Source organism: Melanaphis sacchari, unplaced genomic scaffold (assembly GCF_002803265.2).
Source record: "Melanaphis sacchari strain LSU unplaced genomic scaffold, SCAv2.0 Contig0_pilon_pilon, whole genome shotgun sequence".
In the NCBI taxonomy this organism is placed as follows: domain Eukaryota; kingdom Metazoa; phylum Arthropoda; class Insecta; order Hemiptera; family Aphididae; genus Melanaphis; species Melanaphis sacchari.
In genome coordinates, this window is record NW_020270366.1 from 23,768,229 (window position 1) to 23,790,109 (window position 21,881).

The 21,881-nt window shown below is 27.3% G+C and overlaps 1 protein-coding gene across 1 annotated transcript; it reads left to right on the forward strand.

The window, feature by feature from the left end:
* Window positions 1-594: 594 nt before the first annotated feature.
* LOC112597799 lies at window positions 595-18,823 on the forward strand. Its single transcript, XM_025344022.1, has 7 exons — window positions 595-1,408; window positions 4,704-5,430; window positions 14,131-14,232; window positions 16,027-16,164; window positions 16,263-16,346; window positions 16,597-16,753; window positions 18,592-18,823. The coding sequence occupies exons 1-7, from the start codon at window positions 1,319-1,321 to the stop codon at window positions 18,716-18,718; spliced, it is 1,425 nt and encodes a 474-aa protein (XP_025199807.1). The 5' UTR covers window positions 595-1,318; the 3' UTR covers window positions 18,719-18,823.
* Window positions 18,824-21,881: the final 3,058 nt, after the last annotated feature.

Sequence of the window (21,881 nt, forward strand, 5' to 3'; positions counted from 1 at the left end):
AAATTTTGTTTTAAGCGCATCTGGTCCATACCCGGAAGAAAAAATTTAACGAGCATCAAAATAATAATTGTATCTTATCCACAATACGTATTACGGCAATCATTATATTAGAAGCGTGTATACATAGGTACCCACAAAACATTACACGGGCAACTCTAAAAAACGACGATATTTGCAACAGTAGTGACATCATCCAGTAATATCCAGTGAATGTTGTGTACACACATAATAATAATAATAATAATAATAGCATATTATATATTATGCGTTTCCTATATACAAGCTCGCTGCAAGATTATCTACCTATATATAACACTGTGACCTAGAAAGAGTGGATTTCGCGCGTTCATTCACGTTGTCGTCGTTACTTCCTATTACCCGAAATTCGCATAATATAACGACGAATGAGAGGAGGGAACAATTCTATTCATACATAATGGAAACTTGTACATAATATAATAATATTATGGACAGAACTATAAATGCCACTACTTAAAACCACTGTCCACCGTTACTGCTATACAACATATTACTACTATTCGGTACTCAACTGTCAATGCACCAACGTATATAATATGTACTGATAGAATGAAAAAAAAATTGGCAGTTCTTTGATTCCAGCAACACTTATTGGGCATAATACGGTCGTGTGGAATGAAGGAGAAAGTTGAACTCGACCTCGGACCGGTATGTTACTTAATCGCGGTAAGTTATTACGTACTAACGCATCAGCTATAGGTGGGTTATTACAGGTACTCCATACACACGGCGTCATTCAGTGTGAGTGTAGGTAAACGCAGTCGCACTGCCGCAGTCCGTCAAACGCTACACCAGACGACAATAATACTAACATTTTTTATGACATTTTTTTCGGTACAAACTCGTTACGTAAATAGTAAAAAAAAAAAATCACTTTTAAACAGAAAACAATCCGACAAGGTCGTTGTTCATAAGCATTTTTGTCGTGTATTTAAAATACCTTCCGTTTTGACAAATTAATATTTTAATATATCTACTATTTACTTACAATACACAAAGCATCTTTTGTAATTTAAAATAACGGAAATAAGATAAAATAATTAAATTTTGGTGATATTCATAGAAAAAACAATTTGAGAAACAACAGTTGGATCGATTAATTTTTGTCGATAGCCTATAAAAAAAAAAAAAAACTATCATTATTAATTAATAATACAGTTCTATCGTATGGTCGTGGTGATTCTCTACGAATTCTTAATATGATCTCAGTATTTTTATATTCTTGAAAGTGTTACAACTATTGTAGACAGTTAGATATTTGTTTTTGTTTCAAATAAATATGTTCATAACAAAACCAAAATGGATCGAAAAGGTCACCGTGGAACCAATGCTGTTTTTGTATTTTGTAACATTGGCTATTTCAGCTTTGGTAAGTACTACTATAGTTTATAATATTATGCAGGTATGCATGAAATGTATACAATTTTTCACTATGATATTTTCTTTATAGAAATAAAAATTAATTTTAGTACGTGTTTATTAAAGTATGTATAGAGTGTATATTATAAAGAGTTTTTTTAAGGTAATTCAGCAATAATATTCACTTTTATTTCACTTTTTTACTATTAATTATTAAACACATAATTTTATTTAAAAAAAAATTAAATGAGTAGTGTTTAAGAAATTAAACATTACATATGCTAAGAAAAAATATTAGTCCTGAAAATTGATAATGCTAGGCTTAACAATTTGCAGTAAAAAAGTGGTTGTTATTTGAAAAAGAAAAGTCAGTACTCCAACACAACACTTCTAAAATGTCAGAAAAATCTAAGTATTTTAAAATGTATAATTTTATTTTTATTTAACGTAGATTTAATTTTTCTTGGTTATAATATTTTAATACATTCTTGATGAAAATCAACTATAATTTCAGATTTGGGTAATGTAGTTAAATTAATTTGACAGTTGACCAAATTTTAACACGCGCACATTAATAAACACGGACAAACGCCAGTAACATAATTATGTTATTATTTATTACCATCTTCTACCCAAAATGCAAAGATAGTATCCCTGCAGCGTCATATTTATTCTATCATCAAGATAAAATTAAAAGTACACAAACGTATTTTATATTAAGTTAAAAGTGAAATACCGGTATTCATTTGATTTTTTTTCTCGACGTTTTAATTTAAAAACAAATTATAAATATATGCAAAAAATCAATAAAAAAATATTAAAAAATCCCACGCACGCGACACATAATGTGATGAGAGTGGGAAATGTTTTACTCACCGACACGGCAAGGAAAGGTAGAGCTACCTTTACTTGGTATTTATTTCCCTTTCTCGCTTGTTCAAACACAAATTATATGAGGGTATTATTTATGCAGTATAAAAATACTCTGGAATCGTGCAAGTCTTATAACAATATTTACGGTTCAACGAGTCTGTTCTCGGAAGGCACTTGGAGGTAAGTAATCAAAAAATGGTATTCGATCGAATATCAAATTAAAATGGCCAGTATGTTTTGAAGATTTACAAAATACATATACCGTATATAGCTGCAGCGTTCATAAATTGTTTTAAATTGTCCGTTTATCGTATAATACGTACTTATACTTAAATGCGTTGGGCCGATGAACGTCGGTTGCGCCCTGGCTACTGGCTAATTTGACAGCAAGGGTTACAGCCTCTCCTCCCCCCCTTCCGTCAAACGTGTGGCGTGCAATATCGAGGTTAAAGTGCTTAAATCAACGGAGGTAGGATTTTTTTTTTTTGTTGTAGGAGTAAACCTCCAATATTAATGTGTACCAATATAAAATATATATTTCTTTCATATATTTTTTATATTTATTTATTAATTTTTGACCATTATAAAATGTTATTAATAATTATAAGCAAATAATATTCATGGTAACCATCTGCCTTCGTTTTTTAAGACATATTATATTTATCTTATATAACTTTATATCGGAGATGAAACATAAGTGCTGACTTCAAAAATGTATGTGTAAAAACAAATTTGTTTCCCATTTTAATAATAAAATTAGTCATTTTTATGAGTCGTCGTATATACCTAGATGGGTTAAAAATAAAAATTGAGGCTTAAATGATAATTTGCAGCAGTTATATGCCTACTTGGTATTTAAAGCATTAATATTTAAATCAACAAAACTAAATTCTAACTACTAAACGCTGACTGTTATTTTATATTACTTGTTTGTTAGACGAAAAAAACCAATTCAAATACTCCTGAACAACGTCCAGTTCATGACCACAAAAAATAAAAATATGTAATATAATCACAAACTTACTATGACGCAAATATTCAATTTTTATTAATTTTTTGAATTCGTAAAAATTATTGAACCGTACTTCGTTTATTATAATACCAATGTCTGCGTTCCCCGATCTTGTTAGTTTTTGTCATTAGCTTTATAGGTAGATTTTTAAAAAGGTATAAAAGGTCTATACGAGTTGAATTGTGCGCATTAAAACTTGTAATATTTTAGGCTAAAACCTAAAAATTAAAACTGTTAACGTAATATCTATATCGTTGAGTAGTGCAACTGGGATTTTTTCAACAGAGGTTTATCATACGATGTTATTCTATGTTTATATTGATATTCTTATGTGATATTAATAATATTAATAGTTTTCACCATAGCTAGAACTCGAAAATCCATAACTTACAACCAATTCTCTCAAGCCGTGTTAAATGCTATAGTGACATTTTCTTCAAAGTGACAGGTTTCAATATATTATGGTATTTTTTTTTTTGCATTTAATCACATATTTTTAGATTTCTTGTATACATGACATATTATCATGCCATAATATTACCTATGTATTACTTGACTATTTTTTTCATTCAAAGACCAATTAAAATGCTTTAAATTGTTGTTAACACATTTTAATTATTTTAATAAAACAGTAGGTTCTGTTTTAAAATGTCTACCAAAAACAAAATTTGTTTGAAAACTTTGAAAATACTGTCTACAGCAGAGATGAGTAACCTAAAATTGGTAGAGGTCAATTTTTAAAGTTTTAAAATCTAGCAGGCCAGAAAAATAAAAAGCAAAAAAAAAAGTTTGATAAAATTTTAAATTTACAATTAACATTTACTTTTTATATTTACAACATATTTTAATGTTAAAAAAAGCAATAAAATGAAACACGGATAAGCGCTAAAATCGTATAAATAATTCGAAAACGTTGCGAGGTCCAGACAATAAAAGATACACCTCTGGACCAATCACTGGTCTTCAGCATCTGGAGATACTACAATCGTAATGTAGATTGATAAACGATTACAAATAAGAACGACGTTGCACATTATGGTAAACCCGCCAAAGTCCAATCGTTTCGATCACAGAGATCAAACGAAAAAAATATATCGCGAGTTTGAAATCAAAAGTATTGGGACGAGATTGGGTCTTGTCAGTAAATTGAAAAGTAAAAAAAAAAAAAATACGTACAAACACAATCAGATCGTCGACATTTACGAACCGTCGTTGCGCGCAGCTCCTCCTCTCCCCTCCCGCCTATTCAAAGGCGTATTCGCTGCATTTTCGAGCGCTTTTCGAAAACACATAATATATAGTGGGACACTTGTACGGACATTTTTGTTTTTAGCGCGCACAAACTCACGAACTTGCAGGTATTTTATAGCTTAGGTATATCTCGACCTGACGGATATAACATAAGCGCTCGCGGTTACAGGTGGGCACGAACCTGATCCTGCGGAAGGGGTGCGACGTGACGGCCACGGTGCAGCCGGCCGACCTGAGGGACAAGTGTCTGAACGAGAGCTACGCGCAGGAGCTGGTGGCCAAGATACAGACGTGGAAGCTGACCATCCAGTACTCGGTGCCACTGGTGTTCATACTGTTCGCCGGCCCGTGGAGTGACACGCACGGCCGCCGCCGCCGGCCGCTCATGTTCATACCGATCGCCGGCCAGCTGCTGACGGACGCGTTCAACGTGCTGAACGTGTACAACTGGCACTGGTCGCCCGCCGTGGCCGCCGTGTCCGAGTGCCTGGTGCCCGCGCTCACCGGGTCCCGGATATGCTGCGTGGTCGGCGTCGCGTCCTACGTGGCCGACATCACGCGCGTCCAGGACCGGACCAAGCGCATCGGCATGCTCATGTCGCTGTACTTCATCGCCACGCCGGTGGGCGCGTGCACGGCCGGCTTCCTCAACGTCAACATCGGATTTTACGGCACGTTCGGCGCGTGCATAGCGATGAACGTGGCCGCGCTGGCGCTGGGCGCGGCCCTGGTCAAGGACACGTCCGTGCCGTACGAGAGGGGCGCGTCCATCTGGCAGACGGTCAACCCCAAGGTGATCGCCGACTCGGTGCGCGTGCTGGTCAAGAAACGGCCCAGCCGGTCGCTGCTCGTCTACATGACCGTCGTGTCGCCGCTCACCATCGGGCCAATGCAAGGTGAGCGAAAACGTGCGTAGCACGCCGTATATATAGTTACATGGATACGATATGACGATGACGATATTGCACACAACAGATCGGGGGGCAAGCTCTGCGACGGACGTGCTGTAGGGTTGACGAGTAAGCGTGCGGGGGAAGGAGTGATCTGTCGAGTGAGACTCGCGTTAGAACCTCGTAAAGAAGTATAATAACGATCAAATACCTACATTTTTTAAGATTCGATCGAAAACAATACGGATACGCGGGGTGTTGTAATTTGATTCGAGGTTTAGCGTAGACGTAAGACAATTTTACGTCGCGTTCAAAACGACTGTTCTTTCGTCTCGATGGTAATTTTCTGTTAAGCTTAAATATATATATATATATATTTTTTTTTTTTCATCGAGAAGGCATGTATTAAATAATAAAACGCACTGGTAGTAGTTTGTTATTAATTATACCAATGGCAATACTTATACCGTATTTACGATAATACTTTACGATATTATAGTACATATTAAACCGGGGAAGGGAGTATACCTATTTACTTTTTTAAAGATTAGTAATTGTTACAGTAATAACTTATAATCTCGTACAGTTATATCTCGGTTATAATAGGTGTGGGTTTATAAAATAAAATATTGTAGATTAAAACGACTTAGTTATTTTTTGTATATAGGTAGATATCGAAGAATCGAGTTGGTCTGAGTGAAAAAATATAGTATCAGAAATTATTATTATACCTGATAAAAAAATAATTTATCAATAATATCACATTACGTTTGTGTACTCGTAACTGTATTTTCTGTTACGATCACAAGCTAATTAACAAACAAATATTTAACCACAGATATACTAATGTGCATTCAAATAATAATAATTATGATTTATTTTTATTAATTTTATTATGAATAACTTTAAGCTTAAATTAAATTATTATAGTGGGTACAGCCCGATAGAGATATAAAGTGCCATTCAACCTCACACAAAAAAGCATCGGATCCATAAATAGGTTTTTTCTTAAATGAAAAAAAAAAAATTGAAATTTTACGCTTATGTGTAAAATGTACTGAATAAGATCTATTTATTGTAATTGTTGGTGGTAACATTTTATCTTAAAATTTTAGTAAATTTTCGTAATACGAATTTTTTACGAGATTAGAATTACCGAGCACCACCAAAATAGTGCTAATATATCAATTTGTATATACCTAATTTTACTCTTGATTTTGTGGTTTTATTTTTTATTTATCACTAAAATTTAATACGATTTATAATCTAAAAACGTTTTTTGAGTAAAAAAAAAAAAAAATAGTAACATTATTGATTACCAGGTACACTCAGTATGAAAACATATAGGAGACAATTCGTTTTTTTCCATCCCGTATGTTCAGACTAAAAATATAGAAATAAGCGAGAAATGGGTTTAAAAAAAATACTATATATTACAAAATAATATAAAAATCAATCAGTATAACTTTAATATTTAGTCATACGGTATCTAATTAAACCTAAATTTTTCGCTTACTGTATCTTATTGCTCTACCAGTTACTTAATTAAACACATGTTATTAGTTAAAAGTTATTGAACTGTTATAAATTATTGCTACTATCAAACCATACTTTATATATGAAAGAATAAGAGGTCGAGAAGCTGATAAAGTGATAATAGATTGATATAAGTAAATTTATTGAATCAATGGAAAAAACTAATAATATACTATTTTTTGCTAACATGCGCGTGAGTTAAGAAATGCATAAAATTGGACTATTATTTAGTAAATTACATTTTCATATTAATATTGATTAATAGTTATTTGTTACCATAAAGTATTTTAGCATGACCAAGAGACTTAATAAATTAGTGAAATTAAAGTTAGATTTGGTTGGATAAAATAATATATATTATTAAATAATTTATTGATTTTATACATTTTTTTTTTTTTTTTTTTTTTTATCTAACTAGTATTATATTTATTGAAGTGTAGGTATTTAAATTGTTACAAAAAATTTTAGAAAAAAGTTGTAATTTAAATCTAGTAAGAAATTTATTTTTATTTGGCAATTATTAAGTTGAAATGATAAATATCAATATGCGTTTAAATATTACTCAATGCCCGAGAATCAGTATAACATTATATTTATCATTCTGTAATTATTACCAAATGCATATATGTTTATGTAATATACGTATGTATATATGGCGTACACTTATTGTGTATAGGTGAATAAATATATGAATATAGAGCTTTGTGCACTGTGAGGCACCTATATGGCTGTACGATGTTCAACTCTTGAAATAGCTTACATTTTGAACGAAACACAGAATACGCTTTTGAAAAAATTTCTCCCAGAAGATGTGAACTAACTCTTTTATTTAAAAATACTTTAAATAGTACAAAAAAAAAAATACTGAAATTCAAATTCAAATTCCGACGATTTTGCTTATAATGTTGCCGCGATTGTATTTAAAAAATGTACGTTTTCTTATTGTATAAAACGAAGATAATATGCATTTCTACAAATCTCTCAACAAATATCTGAATTCTAATTAAATTAACGGTAAAAACATTTTTGGTTTTTTTTTATTAATCCTTCAAAACAGTTATTATAATATTATTATTCTAAGAGCTAACGCAAGACGTGTTCAACTAGGTATAATATAATATTATAAACACTATCTTAGTAAGTATTTCACGCGCGAGTGCCCGATGTCTAAATAACAACAATCGTTGATATATATATATATATATATGTGTGTGTGTGTAAGAAATATAATAGAAGTATAAGATAATAATATTAAACTTTATTATAATATGTATAGGAGTAACAAATATTTCATTTCTTTTGAACACGTTAAAAAATAACCCTGCAATGCTTCAACAGTGTCGTGTATAAAATCTTAACGCTGTTGTTCTTAGTAAATATTGTTTATGTAACGCATTCTATTTTATAGTCGATGCACATTCATTATGTCGATTAGGTACATAAAGTCACTGTTCACCATGCCGCCGCATACAAACAATAGTAAAATAATAATATTATTGTGCTCATTTCGGTTAATATTTTCGCAATCCATAGGCATCCGCATAATCATTACCTCACTTCGCGACAAGTGATTTGAATCGATCAAATATTTCAGTTCATTTCAAAATAATATAATATTTTAAGAGAAAACTGTGTACGCTTTAGTTCAAGTACAGTACTGTTCATAATACGAACGTGTAATAATTGGGTTCACACGTTCTACAATTATTATTAACGATCCGTGTATCGATACCATGAAATCATCCTACACTCAATCGTCACACGAAAACAACAAAACCAATTAATAAGTATTGTTTTATTTTCATTGTGTTACTATACGCTAGTAAAATTTTATCTGAACATAAAAACACGGGCATGCACTTAATGGGAAACGCTGCATGCATAACTATCCGTGGGTCGATTAAGAATTTAACAGAATAATATGTAATAATTTAAAATTTAAACAGTATTACTGTAGCCTACCCGCATTAATATATTATATATTAGATTCCTTAAAATAGGTCAACAATATTACAAAAAATATATCTAGTCGAACTTTTAAATAAATGTCGGTCAATTAGAGAGCTGTGCAGCATTATACGTAGGTACAAGTAGTATTATAACACGCTTATGGACGCGCATGGATATGATATTTTAGGAAGAGGAGCAAGTACATTGTCTCGACTCCTCTAATTGGTGACCGTAAATATGTTATTTAATTAGAAAACAGTAAGCACACATTAAGAAAACTATTCTTTTACATATCACTGTTAATTTGTTGATTGGGAAGTAAAGGATTTAAATAAATAATAACAACAAACAAATGGTTCTACAAAATTATGTCTGTACGTGAAGTATTTACTTCTACTGCTTGTCTGTTAGCTAATATTCTATGGGTTACAGCAGTTTGATAACACATACGATATTATCGTTTATGATTATATTCTCCTAACTAATACGATCGTGTATAGAGATTTAATTTATATATATATATTATATAAACTATAATGTGTAGAACCACGGCTTGGTTTAAATTTACATCGAAGGAATTATACATCTGTAACGAAATTAATTAACGTTTTCCTTGAACAAAACATCAAAGTGATTTTCATGATTCTTAATTAACACCAGACGTTGTTTAACAAAATAGTATTACAAACGAATATAAATTTAAGAAGTATAAATAATTTTATATTTTTATATTTATATTATAAAATATTTATAAATTATTTATGATTATTAATAATAATTTTTAGGACTACATTTTTAATTACATTTTAAGATTTAATTTTGCTTATTTTTACTAAAAGGTAGAATTATGAACTGATAATAATATCATCTGTTTTAAAATTTGATCTTCTTACACTAATTGAATTCGATGCTTTAAATACCTTTTCACTTATTGTCTTTTGTAAGTGTGGTACCTACTTATAACTCTATACTCATGGATATTATTGTATTAGACATAATATGAAAAGTGTTTGAAATGTACCTATGAGTATTACAATAAAATAATATTTATATATATTTTGCAACTTTCAGTTATAATAATAAGTATATTATTATCTGCAGTAATAAATTGATATACCCGAGAAACATTAAAAAGTCTTGTTGATAATTACAATTTTTTTTTTTTATTCGCTTCTACAGCAAGGTTTATTGTTAATATTATAACTAATTTATTGTAATTATATATGTTCAAATTATTTCTAGAAAATCATCATGTATACGAATTATTTATACAATATTATAACGAATTTAGGTTTGGCTTCTGAAAAATATACTATCCAACATGACGGACGGCAGTTTTAATCGTAATTACACGGGCAATTAAAATAAATGAATTGGACAATTCATAGTTTATCGTTGTGAAACGTCCTCGGTACGCCAAATTAAAAACTTCTCTTTAACTACTTAATAATATAATATTTGTAAATAATACAGTAGACACCTATCACCCACTTCGTATAGCCTAAAGGTACCACAGAAAGTTTAAACGCGATATTAAACTACCGCTAGTTTGGTAATGATAATACTTGAAATTAACCAATTACTACAATGGATAAATGTGATAGATAAACCCATTTACCCATTGCATAGAATTGTACCAGACATAATACTCGTATAGTATGAATTCGAATTATACAACGGCTACATAAATCGTATTGCACGAGACATTGTGCAGTCACAATGAAAAGTTATTGTTGGCCTAGGTTTTAACAGTTGCTCTGAAATATATAAATCATACATACCACATATAAATATATATAGGGGTGAATATTACTAAATCACTGGTATTCGTAATATTTTGCTGAAAACCCTATTTACAGTCTATTTTCACGTAGTATATATTCTTCTTGAGAACTGAAGTACGGTATTTGATAATTATTACCAATATGGGTATAACGCAGTCATTTAACGTTTCAAGAGAATTTCTCTCTCTTGAAAATATGTTCAAACTTAATCTGTAAGTACCACAACATAGAATATTAATATTATGTACCTACACGCCACATAGATTTTGAAAAATCAAAAGTATTAGAAACTTAATAGGGAATTATATCTCGACTCTCTTCTTAAAACCTTATTTTTTAAATTTAGTTTATATTTCAGTTATTTAACTAATATAATAAATTATGAAACATCGCTGCGAAGCGAAAAATAATTGTTTACTTGCATAACTTAAATATCACTTGTCTATTCAAGAATGTTTAAGTGTATTTAGCATTACTCACTAGTGCCTGGCCCTTATTAGCAGATAAATAAAGGTCAATGTATTTTGCTCATAGAATTATAAGCTAATATTTTACTTGAAAGTGATGATTTATTCATTTTTTTTTTAAAGTAGGTATTCTATTCTTTTACAATTGTTATGACTAACATTTTCTGTATGGAAAGAGTAGTTTGCAATCATAATAAATATTAACAAAGATACAGTTTACGATAAAAAAAATCAGAAAAATCGTAACGTTAATTTATCAATTGTTCGATTATAAAACAAACTTACAATTTGTATAATCGATATTATATTAATTGAATATTGATTGACACGCCACAATATGATGATTCAGTTAGCTTGTGTAAGAAAAAAAAACAAAACTATTATATTAACTAACCTACTACAGTATCCTATAGGTTAGGTTAGGTGAGGTTCTACATTCTACAGTCTACAATAAAAATTAAAATGTAAATTATGTTCACAAATACAGCATAACTATACGTGTAATTCTTGTACTTTACTTTATTCTTATGTTTTTTTGTTTTTTAAATTTATATATTAATGGACTATATAATCTATCCATTAGTATAATATTATTTAAATAAAAATATTTTTATTTCGATGTGTATAAAGTTACTCATCTTTTTTACTTCTAAATTATAATAAACGGAAACTAACTTAACTTAAATGTTATGCTAATTTATTATACAGGATATTGTATAAATTATTGATAACTGTAATTAATGAAGTATGTAACGACTAGAACGCGGATTTCTCTGCAGTCGTGCCATATTTTTTTCCTTTTCACTTTTTTGGATTTTTGTCAGTTATTTTCACAAATCATAATAATTTGAATCTAATAATCACATTTTTTGCATTTTTCTGCATATTTAATGGTTATTGTATATTTTTACAAAATTTGAAATGTATTGCATATTAAAGTGAACATTTTTCATCATTAAGGAATTATTATAAGTTGTTTAATTTGTGAATTTATATAAATAAAAAAAATTTCATACATATTTGTTGTATATATTTTCATGATTTTTAATGCATATTTTTATGGCCGCATATTTCGATACTTTTTAGTGCTCTATTAATGACATCTATTTTTATTAAAATTCTATTTTTTTAAATATATATATACATGATAAAATCAACAATATTCATAATATTTAAATTTTTAATTTAAATTATAAAACAATTGATTAGAATACAATTAGTCACTATTAGTAGTTAAATTACACTAGTCAGTTACTTAAAATTCAGAGTATTTTTTTGATTATTATTTTTCTTTTAATCTAACATTTATTATATATATATATTCATCGTTTATCAATTAATATAATTGTTTTATACTGTATTTTACATTTAAAGACACTTAATTATACCTAGGTTAAAAAAATATATTTTTATTAATTCTATATACGCACTTATATAAAGCATAAAAATATATAATGTACCATATAAATCATACTGTTTAAATATTGAATTATAATATTTTGAACATTTTTCTAAAATAATGATAAGATAACTTCAGAAAAGTTAGATTTTTAAAATGGAAGTTTGAGTAAATAAACTTGAAACAAAATATTTATTAGACATTTGTATAAAATATTAAGATTGACAGTGTAGGCGAACGTAAAGTTCAAGTAAATGTGAGATTTCAATAAGGAAATGGTTTTAATGTAAAATACATTTATCAAAAACTTTTGAGAGGTTATGAACTTTTACATATAATATGTTAGCTAAATATTGAAAATATGTAGTTCATCTACCATCAATAATTTGAAAACTAAGATTAATTCCATTTATTTAATTTATATAAATTTTATTTATACATTGATGTTGTAGCTTATTTATTATAAACTAATACCTACTTCATTCAAAAATACAGTACACCTACGTATAATCAATACCTATACATATATACCTTTTGTCTATGTATATGAACATTTAGTATTTTTATTATTTGGTTCAATGTATAATGTAGGTATACATTTTTTTATAATTCAATATTTTACTAAACAAACTATAATGAAAAAGCAAATTTTTTTAAATAAGTTCCATAACACTCTTCTACGCTGAAATATAATATCTATTGTATTATAGGTATATATATATTATATATACATACATATATATATTTCGTATATTTTATTTGTTTATTTTAATACATTTATTTTTTTAAATATCATCATCATTATCATCATTATCATCATCATCATCATCATCATCATTAATATTAAAAATATTTAAAAATTATATAATTAAATGATTGAAAACATGTAATTTTTTTTTCATTTAAAATTCAAATGTCAAACTGTGAAATTATATTAAAATACTTAATACTGAAAAAGTTTTCTTTCAGTCGAGTTTATTTAATAGGATAATTATTGACATTTTTTAAATACTGTTAATAATATATTAAACATGTATGTTTTTTTATTTATAATTTATTAAAATCTAGGTATTCTAGGTAGATAATACATTTATATTATAGTTACACTTTTATTTTTAAATTTTACCTGCAATTTTACTTAAAAATAATAATATGTAACTCATGCAAATTAACATGTATGTTTAACTTAAATCTTATTTAATAATATACCTATTAAATGTTGTATTTTCTATCTACAATTTTTTACAAACATTTCTTAAATTATACACGTTTATATTTTATATGATGTATCGTATTTTTCTAATTTCTCTAAATTCCAAAATATTCTAAAAACATAAATTATTTTAATTTAAAATCTCAATTTTATTATCAGACAAACGTTTATAAATTACAATACAATTTGTATTTCATTATTTGATATTTAATGGAGTCTATTGTGTTAATAAATACTGTTATGCTAATATGCAAAGTAAACTTGAAAAGTAAACTTAAGTGTTTAATTATATTTAATGTATTAAATACATTACCACTATAAATAAATGAGTGATATTTCAAATAACTTTTTTTTCAGGTGAATACTCCATACTTTATCTTTTTGTCAGATATAAATTTGGATGGAACGAAATCGATTACAGCCTTTACGCTACATACAAAATGACTGGGATACTTATAGGTAATACTTTTAAGCAAAATAAAATTAGTTTAGCTAAGTTGATGGTGCATGTTGGTATATATTATATTGGGGAAAACTCATAAGATTATTTTTGTTCTTGCAAATTCAATAACAATTATTAATTTTAGTATTAATTAACTTCGAAAGTTATTAAAAACTAATGTAAACAGTTGAAAATCGAAGTATACATTAATTGATTTTTACACTATATAGTTTATACTGATTTCTACATCAATATTGTTTTGGGTTCAAAAACAATATTTGTTCATGTGGAAATGAAGTATTTAATGGTGGTATACGATATTTTCGATTTTCTACGTTATCTATAACACACGTATCTACAATCTACCCACTAAACTAAATAAATAAATGTGTAATATGTATTTCCATTTAAAAAATACTTAGCTAGAAACTATTATTGACTTGCTCATTATATGAGTATCTATAAATATATTATATGTTGTAATAATAGCATTACGCGTATTTATTTTAATAAAATGATAATCACCAATAAAACGTTCAATTTCGGTTATGAATCATTTAGTAGGTATAGTTAATAGTTATTGTATCTGCACTGTGTATGTTTGGGTTATCTTTGAATGTTATTATTTTTACTAAATTATATATTGGTTTAGTTCAAGAATTTATTAATTCATTTCAATTTTAATAAAAGTAAATAATAAATTGAAAAATACAAGACTTCACTGAGCTATGTTAGTGGATGATTAAAAACAAAAATAATCATAAGTTATTAAATTTAATTAACGACTATTAGCAGAATTTAAAATAGGTTACAATCATAAAATATGATATTATATGTATATAATGGTTTCATGATTATATTGCATTAATTTATTTGTGTTATGAATTTGTCGAATTTCATAAAAAAAGAAAATAGTTTTAAATTATAATCTGTGTTTAGTTTCCAATTTAAAATAGCAAGAATATAATATACATAGAAAATTTGTAAACTTTTAGCAAATCGAAAAAAAAAAATTCTATATCAGTATCAAAATTATATTGTAGATATATTATAATAAATAACCGCATTTAAAATCATTATTTCATTATACATACAGTGATTCTACATACTATATAATTAACTACCTATATGAATTAATTATTTTTTTGTATTACAAATTACAACTTAATATCGTTATAGCAATCATCAATTATTATAATATGAGATATCACAAGGTCGAGCCAATTGTAGATATGTAAGTAGAGTCGTCTATATTTTAGATTTAGAGCGTGAAGACAATTTTATATGTTACATAATTTACATAATCGGTTTATTTGCGTAAAAATTTGGGTTAATAATAATTTATATGAATTACTCTTCCATTTCTTTTGAATTTTCTCTCTAAATATATACTAGAAACCACTACATATAGTGACATGGAGTAGTTGATATTAAAGGACAAAAATTAGTATAGATTACCATAATACATTATAAGAGGTATATAAACATATATTTATCAACGTATAAATCCAAACCAACCTTATTTACAAATGAAAGTAAACCGACAAACTATAAAAAGTAAAACGAATGTACACGCATGTCATATAATATATTTTATATTTACATTGGTACAAGACGTTTTGTCTTGGACTAAAGCATTATCGCGAAACTGTAACAGTTTATTAATGATTATTAATGACATATAATTCAAACATATACCTAACGCGTAAATATTATGTCAAATTGAAAATTTAAATTAATAATTTACTATTTACACATCGTTAAAAACAGTTAATAGCAAATATTTATCATGTGCATTATTTTATTTATAGGTACTATCGTAGCTATATGGTTAATGAGTGTAAAACTGAAAATGCACGATGCAGCTATAGGATTTATCGGCAGCAGTTTCGACTTAATCGCGGCAGTGTGCTACAGTTTCGTCACCCAACCTTGGCAGCTGTACGCAGGTTGGTCATACACCACGTTTGACAAATGACTAATGATAAATCACAATGTGTATGTATATATGTATATACGAATTCACGATTACAATTTAAAATTTCAGTGCCAGTGATAGATATTTTCCACGGTGCAGCGTTCACAGTTAGCACTTCGATGGCGTCAAAACTTGTCGATAACAGTGAATTAGGTAAAAGTTGTTACTATAAGTGTTATTAATAAACTTATTGGATTTGCAATTATTTTTAAAGACAATTTTATCTAAGCTACTCGAAAGTATATAACATTGTTTTTCAATCATTTAAAACGTCAAAGATTACGGAATAACGGCAAACTGTCAAAGATAACATTTCGTTAAATACAATTATTATTAAAATCTATAATTGTAACAAAAACATTTATAAGGCGTACATAATTTTTATAACATTTTTTTTTTTTAGCACAACTCAATTCAGTTCGTGGTATGCTGGAAACGCTCGCTCCAATTATTATTTATCCATTATATAATCAATTATATAAGCTCACATTTGAAACACTACCGGGAGCATTTTTCTTGTTGACTGCGGTTTTTACTGTTCCAGTTGTCATACTATTCGGGTAAATACAATGTGATAATATTCTACGCAACTTTATAATGTTATTCTCTGTAGTATTCAGTATTGTTATAAAATCGCATTTTTCATATACATTTATTGTTAAGATATATTATGTACATTTTCGTTTAAAATATGTACAATGTAAAAGTTAAATTCATATCCCTGATCGTAACGTATAGTACATAATTCATTTTTTTAAACTTGCAATTTTCACGCAAAAAAAATGAACTGAGTAGTGAGTATATTATACACGCATACTATATAATGCGATAACGAATAGAAAATTCCTTAACCGTATATTTATATTCGAATTCTGCAAAATCTAGAGCATACCTACGCCGTAAACATATTTGCACCGACTTCTCGTTAATATTTATAAATAACCACAAATAACTATTGGCATTTCTCAAAAATATTTGAATTGCTTTTATTATTGGAACTACAATTTTCATTTATAATTTAAATATGCGTATATTTTTTTTTCTGTCAAACTACATGATAAGTCATGTTGGTAAAATATTATTACGAGGGTAGAAACTAAAATCTATAAATTTTGAATTTGGTCGGACGATAATATTGTAATAAAATTATTTTAAATTTTCTCAAAGTCTGTGCAATATTAATAATAATATATAAACGGTAGTGGGAATTCGCTCAACGAAATTAAGTGGTTTTAGTACAAAATATAGGTATAAGTATTGCAGGGTTGTCCGCCTTTTAATTTGATTTTGATCGTTATTATGGTTGGCTGCTGGTCAATATTGATTTTATCTAAACGTGTGAGTTTATAAGGCTATAAAATACAAACAAAACGTTTGATATTTTCCGCGGTTTCTAATTTGATTTTGTAGGAACATTTAACTTCTTATACTCACATATTGTATAATATTATGATATATGCCATAATATAATCGTACATTATAGTCAGTATAACGGTACGACGTATTTTATTCGAACACACGATAATCGATTTTAAAATTATTTATTGAGTAGCCTCCAAATTTAATAAACTATAATAAATATCTTACATACATTTTTACTTTAAATAAGTTAAATTTATGTTGTGAGTTATAAATAATCAATATATATATAAATTAAAACTAAACTGATATCCACAGTAGGTTTTGAAAAAAAAAATTTTAAAAAATGCGTATACATTTAATACAATATTTTTCTAAGTATAATTATTGTCTAAGTAATTAATTGAAATCTAGAATTATATTAACTACCTATTTAATATCACATAATCCCTAATATTAGTATGACAATTATATTATATTCATTTTATAATTACAATAATAATATGCCTAATTAACTATAATTTTCAAATAGGTATAGTTAAAATTATGAGATTTTTATGTAAACATATGATAATATAAGTAACAACGAAAAATTAAAACCACGTTTACTAAAAACTAAAATGTATATAATATAATTAGAAGTTTTGTATTCATTTTTAAGTATCGTTTTTAGTATACCTAGGTGTATTATATATACTCGATTAATACATTTTTAATTTAAAGTATATATTTTTTATAGTCTTTGACTTTTGTAAGTGCGTTATTTTTACTCTCGAATGCATTAAATTCAACATAAAATGCTTGTGTTTTAAAATTGATAAACTGAGTTTTTAGAATTGTTACGGTTCTACAACCCTTCTCAATTTATTATAAGTAGTATCATACAACAAACATACGAAATATAATTTTAAACTTTACTACTTAAGCCTACAATTATTGTGTTTCATATTTTTACTGCTTATTAATTATTTATTGTTGAATGTTCAAAACTTGATATCATTATTCAAGGTGTAATAATATTACTTTGTACTACTTTCAGGTTGACATACAAAGCTGATAAAAGAGACAACATATTTAAAAATAACGAAGATGATATTGTAGCACAAAATAATATAAATAATAACAACGTCAAAAACGAATCGATTAAAACTATAGATTCTGTTTGACGTTATTGATACGTAAACGTATACGATGGTAATAATATGGTAAATATTATGCACATCATATATTTTATTTGTTATTATATGTTCTAAACTTTTCTATTTGTTATAATAAAGACATTATTAGACATAATTTTATTGCATTTTTGTAAAATAGTCATTGTAATACATTATACCATATTTTTACTATAATTGCTTGTATTATGTCAAATATAATACAAATGAATACCAAATCATAAACTCTTATAAATATAATGTAAATAATATAGAATGTGTAGATAATTCAATTTATTAGATATAAGTATATTAATAAGATATTTTATTTGTTATAATTTTATTATATTGTTGTTTTGTTTAAATATTTTTACTCGAATAACTTTCAGAATCCAATGTACCTACAATAGAATTAATGTTTTAAAGATCCTAAAATGTTTTTAAATGTATATAATTATATTTTATAACTTGATATTAAAGTAAGATATCTATATAATTTTAGGTAATAGCCAATAGATACATATATGTATTATACATGCTAATTCAAATTATTCACAACGTTTTATTTTAATTTAGAATTCCTCGATTCATCATATAATTTATGTTAATTAAACTACTATTTTTTATACAACAAAAATTAAATTGTTTTTATAAGAATAAATTGAATTTTTAAAAGAATATTTTTTCTTGTCCCTTAGAATAAATATTACAATCTTCCTTGACTTCATTAGTCTAAAAGACTGGTTGACATAATTTAGCTAATATTTTCATAATATTATAGTTTTTTATATAATAATAAACTTGTTGTCGAACATTTAAATAATCGAAAGATATTTAAAAAAGAGGAAAAAATATAAGTAACCACTCTGCTTTCAAGTGTACCCTATCATTTAAAAATAATTCATTGTTAATTTGAGTTCCATGATAAACAATTGCATACGAAAAAACAATAACAGTCAACTTATATTACTCAGTATATTTTTTATTCTAAAATGATTTTGTTTAAAGTAATCTTTTAAATATTTAACTCAAACAATAATACATACAATAATATGCGGACAGGAATAACGGATTGAAAAGACATTTTAGTGAAGATACTTCTTCAAGAGATAGTAGTTACACTTTATCTATACCGGTATAGGTGAGTTGATTCCCAAGACCTTTTTCATGTATTAGTTGATTCCCGGGTCCTTAAGAGGTACGTACGAGTTGATTCCCGGGTCATTTAGAGATACGTACGAGTTGATTCCCAGGTCATTATATATTTTATTCAATATTTAGTAAGATATTCAGCCTATTAGCATAACCCAAGAAACACCACGAGGAGGTTGGCTGACAAGTTTCTCAAAAATGTTGTTTTTTTAGTTTTTTTAAATTTTGAAAATACTACTGTCTAGTCTCTTTTGATGATTACCTTGATCGGTTTTGGATGAGAGCTGAGTAATAAGATTAGCATTTCCATATTGAAATCGCTGTTTGTGTTATTATAAGGCTTACTTTGAATTGTAGAGATATCTGCATTGTGGTTGAACTTATTTATAAATAGTGTATCCATTGTAGTTAGCAGATTGATTGCCATTGCGCAATTTGCGCACAAATGGCAGAAGACTCCCGTGCTTTGGTACACGATGCTATTAGATTATTTCCACCGCATATGATACATCGAGAAGAATGGAATCAATAGCTTTCAAAGTGATCCAATTACTTTATGCATTGAGAAATTTTTTTGTGGATTGTGTGGCTCTTATATTTTTACTTTGGTATGAAGTGTTACATTTATATTAAAAACACCATTATTGTTTCCATTGATTCATTTAGCAGTTTAATAGTGCAGGATATTAGTTACTTTCCTAGCGAAATTATCAATTGACAATTTCTTCTAATGCTAAACTAATTTTAAAAACAAGAGTCGACGGATGGGTATACCTTATTATTACTTTAAATGCTTTGTTAGATTATAATTGATACTTGTATGTGTGAATTTCAGTATAGTTTTCATTTAGAAAATTAATTATTTTTCTGTAGATTTATGGAGCATTTGGTTGATGTTTAAAATAGGTGAAAGTCAATTAACAACTAAAATTTCCGGGACGAATTAAATCTGAGAATGCATTTCCCTATTCAAAAAGTTTATTAGTTCTTTAATGAATAATAGCAGTGGTAAATCTTTTTCTCCGTGTATGTGGGAAAAATAGTTGTGACCTCTGGCTTTGCTTATCATAAATATTGTTTATTATTGTTTAAATTAGTAGAAGCAGTAGCATGCTTGATAAGATCAGCGAGGTATCAATTAGGGAAGATTAAATATTTTCTTATTTTTTTTTTTTTTTTTTTTGAAATAGTGGCACTAAAGGTTAGAATTTTTTAGCGATGGAGATAATGACTGTTTATTGTTTTTAGATTGAAATTGAAAATTATTAATATTATTTGCTTTATAAACGTAGTTTTGATTACTTAGATGTTAATTATCATAGTGGGTGATATAGTTTATTCCGATTTTTAAGTATTGTTAGCTGGTATAGTGAGTTTATCTTATTTTAATTCAAAGGTTACAATGCGTGACAGTGCCTTGGGGAATGGTAAATTTGTTAGATATTGTTCAATTATGATTTATATTAAATTTAAATTAAAACTATTATTCCTCTGAATGATGACGAAAGTTTAAGGAAACACTGAGTTCTTATACCTACTATTTAAAAAGATTTAACTATACAATTTTTATAGTTTTATTTTTATTTTTTTCAACTATACTATCATATAGGAAAATAATAGAACTATTAATTATTAACTAGTATTGATTCAAAAACGTCCACACTACTAAATTAGTTAAGTATAATATTGAATAATAACATACTTTTTATAAATCAGAAAATATTTTTGAAAAATTTAAATGCTGACAAAAGAGTTCACTTTAGTAATCATAGTGACTTTGGACTTTTGCTACTCTTATAATCCGTGCCTTATTTTACTAAATCACACTTAAAATACATTTTAACTAGTATCCGTGAAACAAATATTTCGTGCACACAAAGAGAAAATAAATTTACGCGTTAAACTTATTTCATTGTTTACATTTAGTTCAAATGTTTGATCAATGTAAAGTTCAGAAATTGTGATTGGTACATAACAGTTTTTCATAAAACTTTATTTTTCGCTCAAATTCAAAAAGAAAAAT

Bases quoted from the DNA above. Each gene is read 5' to 3' on its own strand.
- LOC112597799 (XM_025344022.1), top strand. From the start codon at position 1,319: ATGTTCATAACAAAACCAAAATGGATCGAAAAGGTCACCGTGGAACCA. The intron at 16,347-16,596 runs GTAAAAGTTGTT...TTTTTTTTTTAG, and splicing joins TGTCGATAACAGTGAATTAG to CACAACTCAATTCAGTTCGT. The intron at 16,754-18,591 runs GTAAATACAATG...TACTACTTTCAG, and splicing joins CCAGTTGTCATACTATTCGG to GTTGACATACAAAGCTGATA.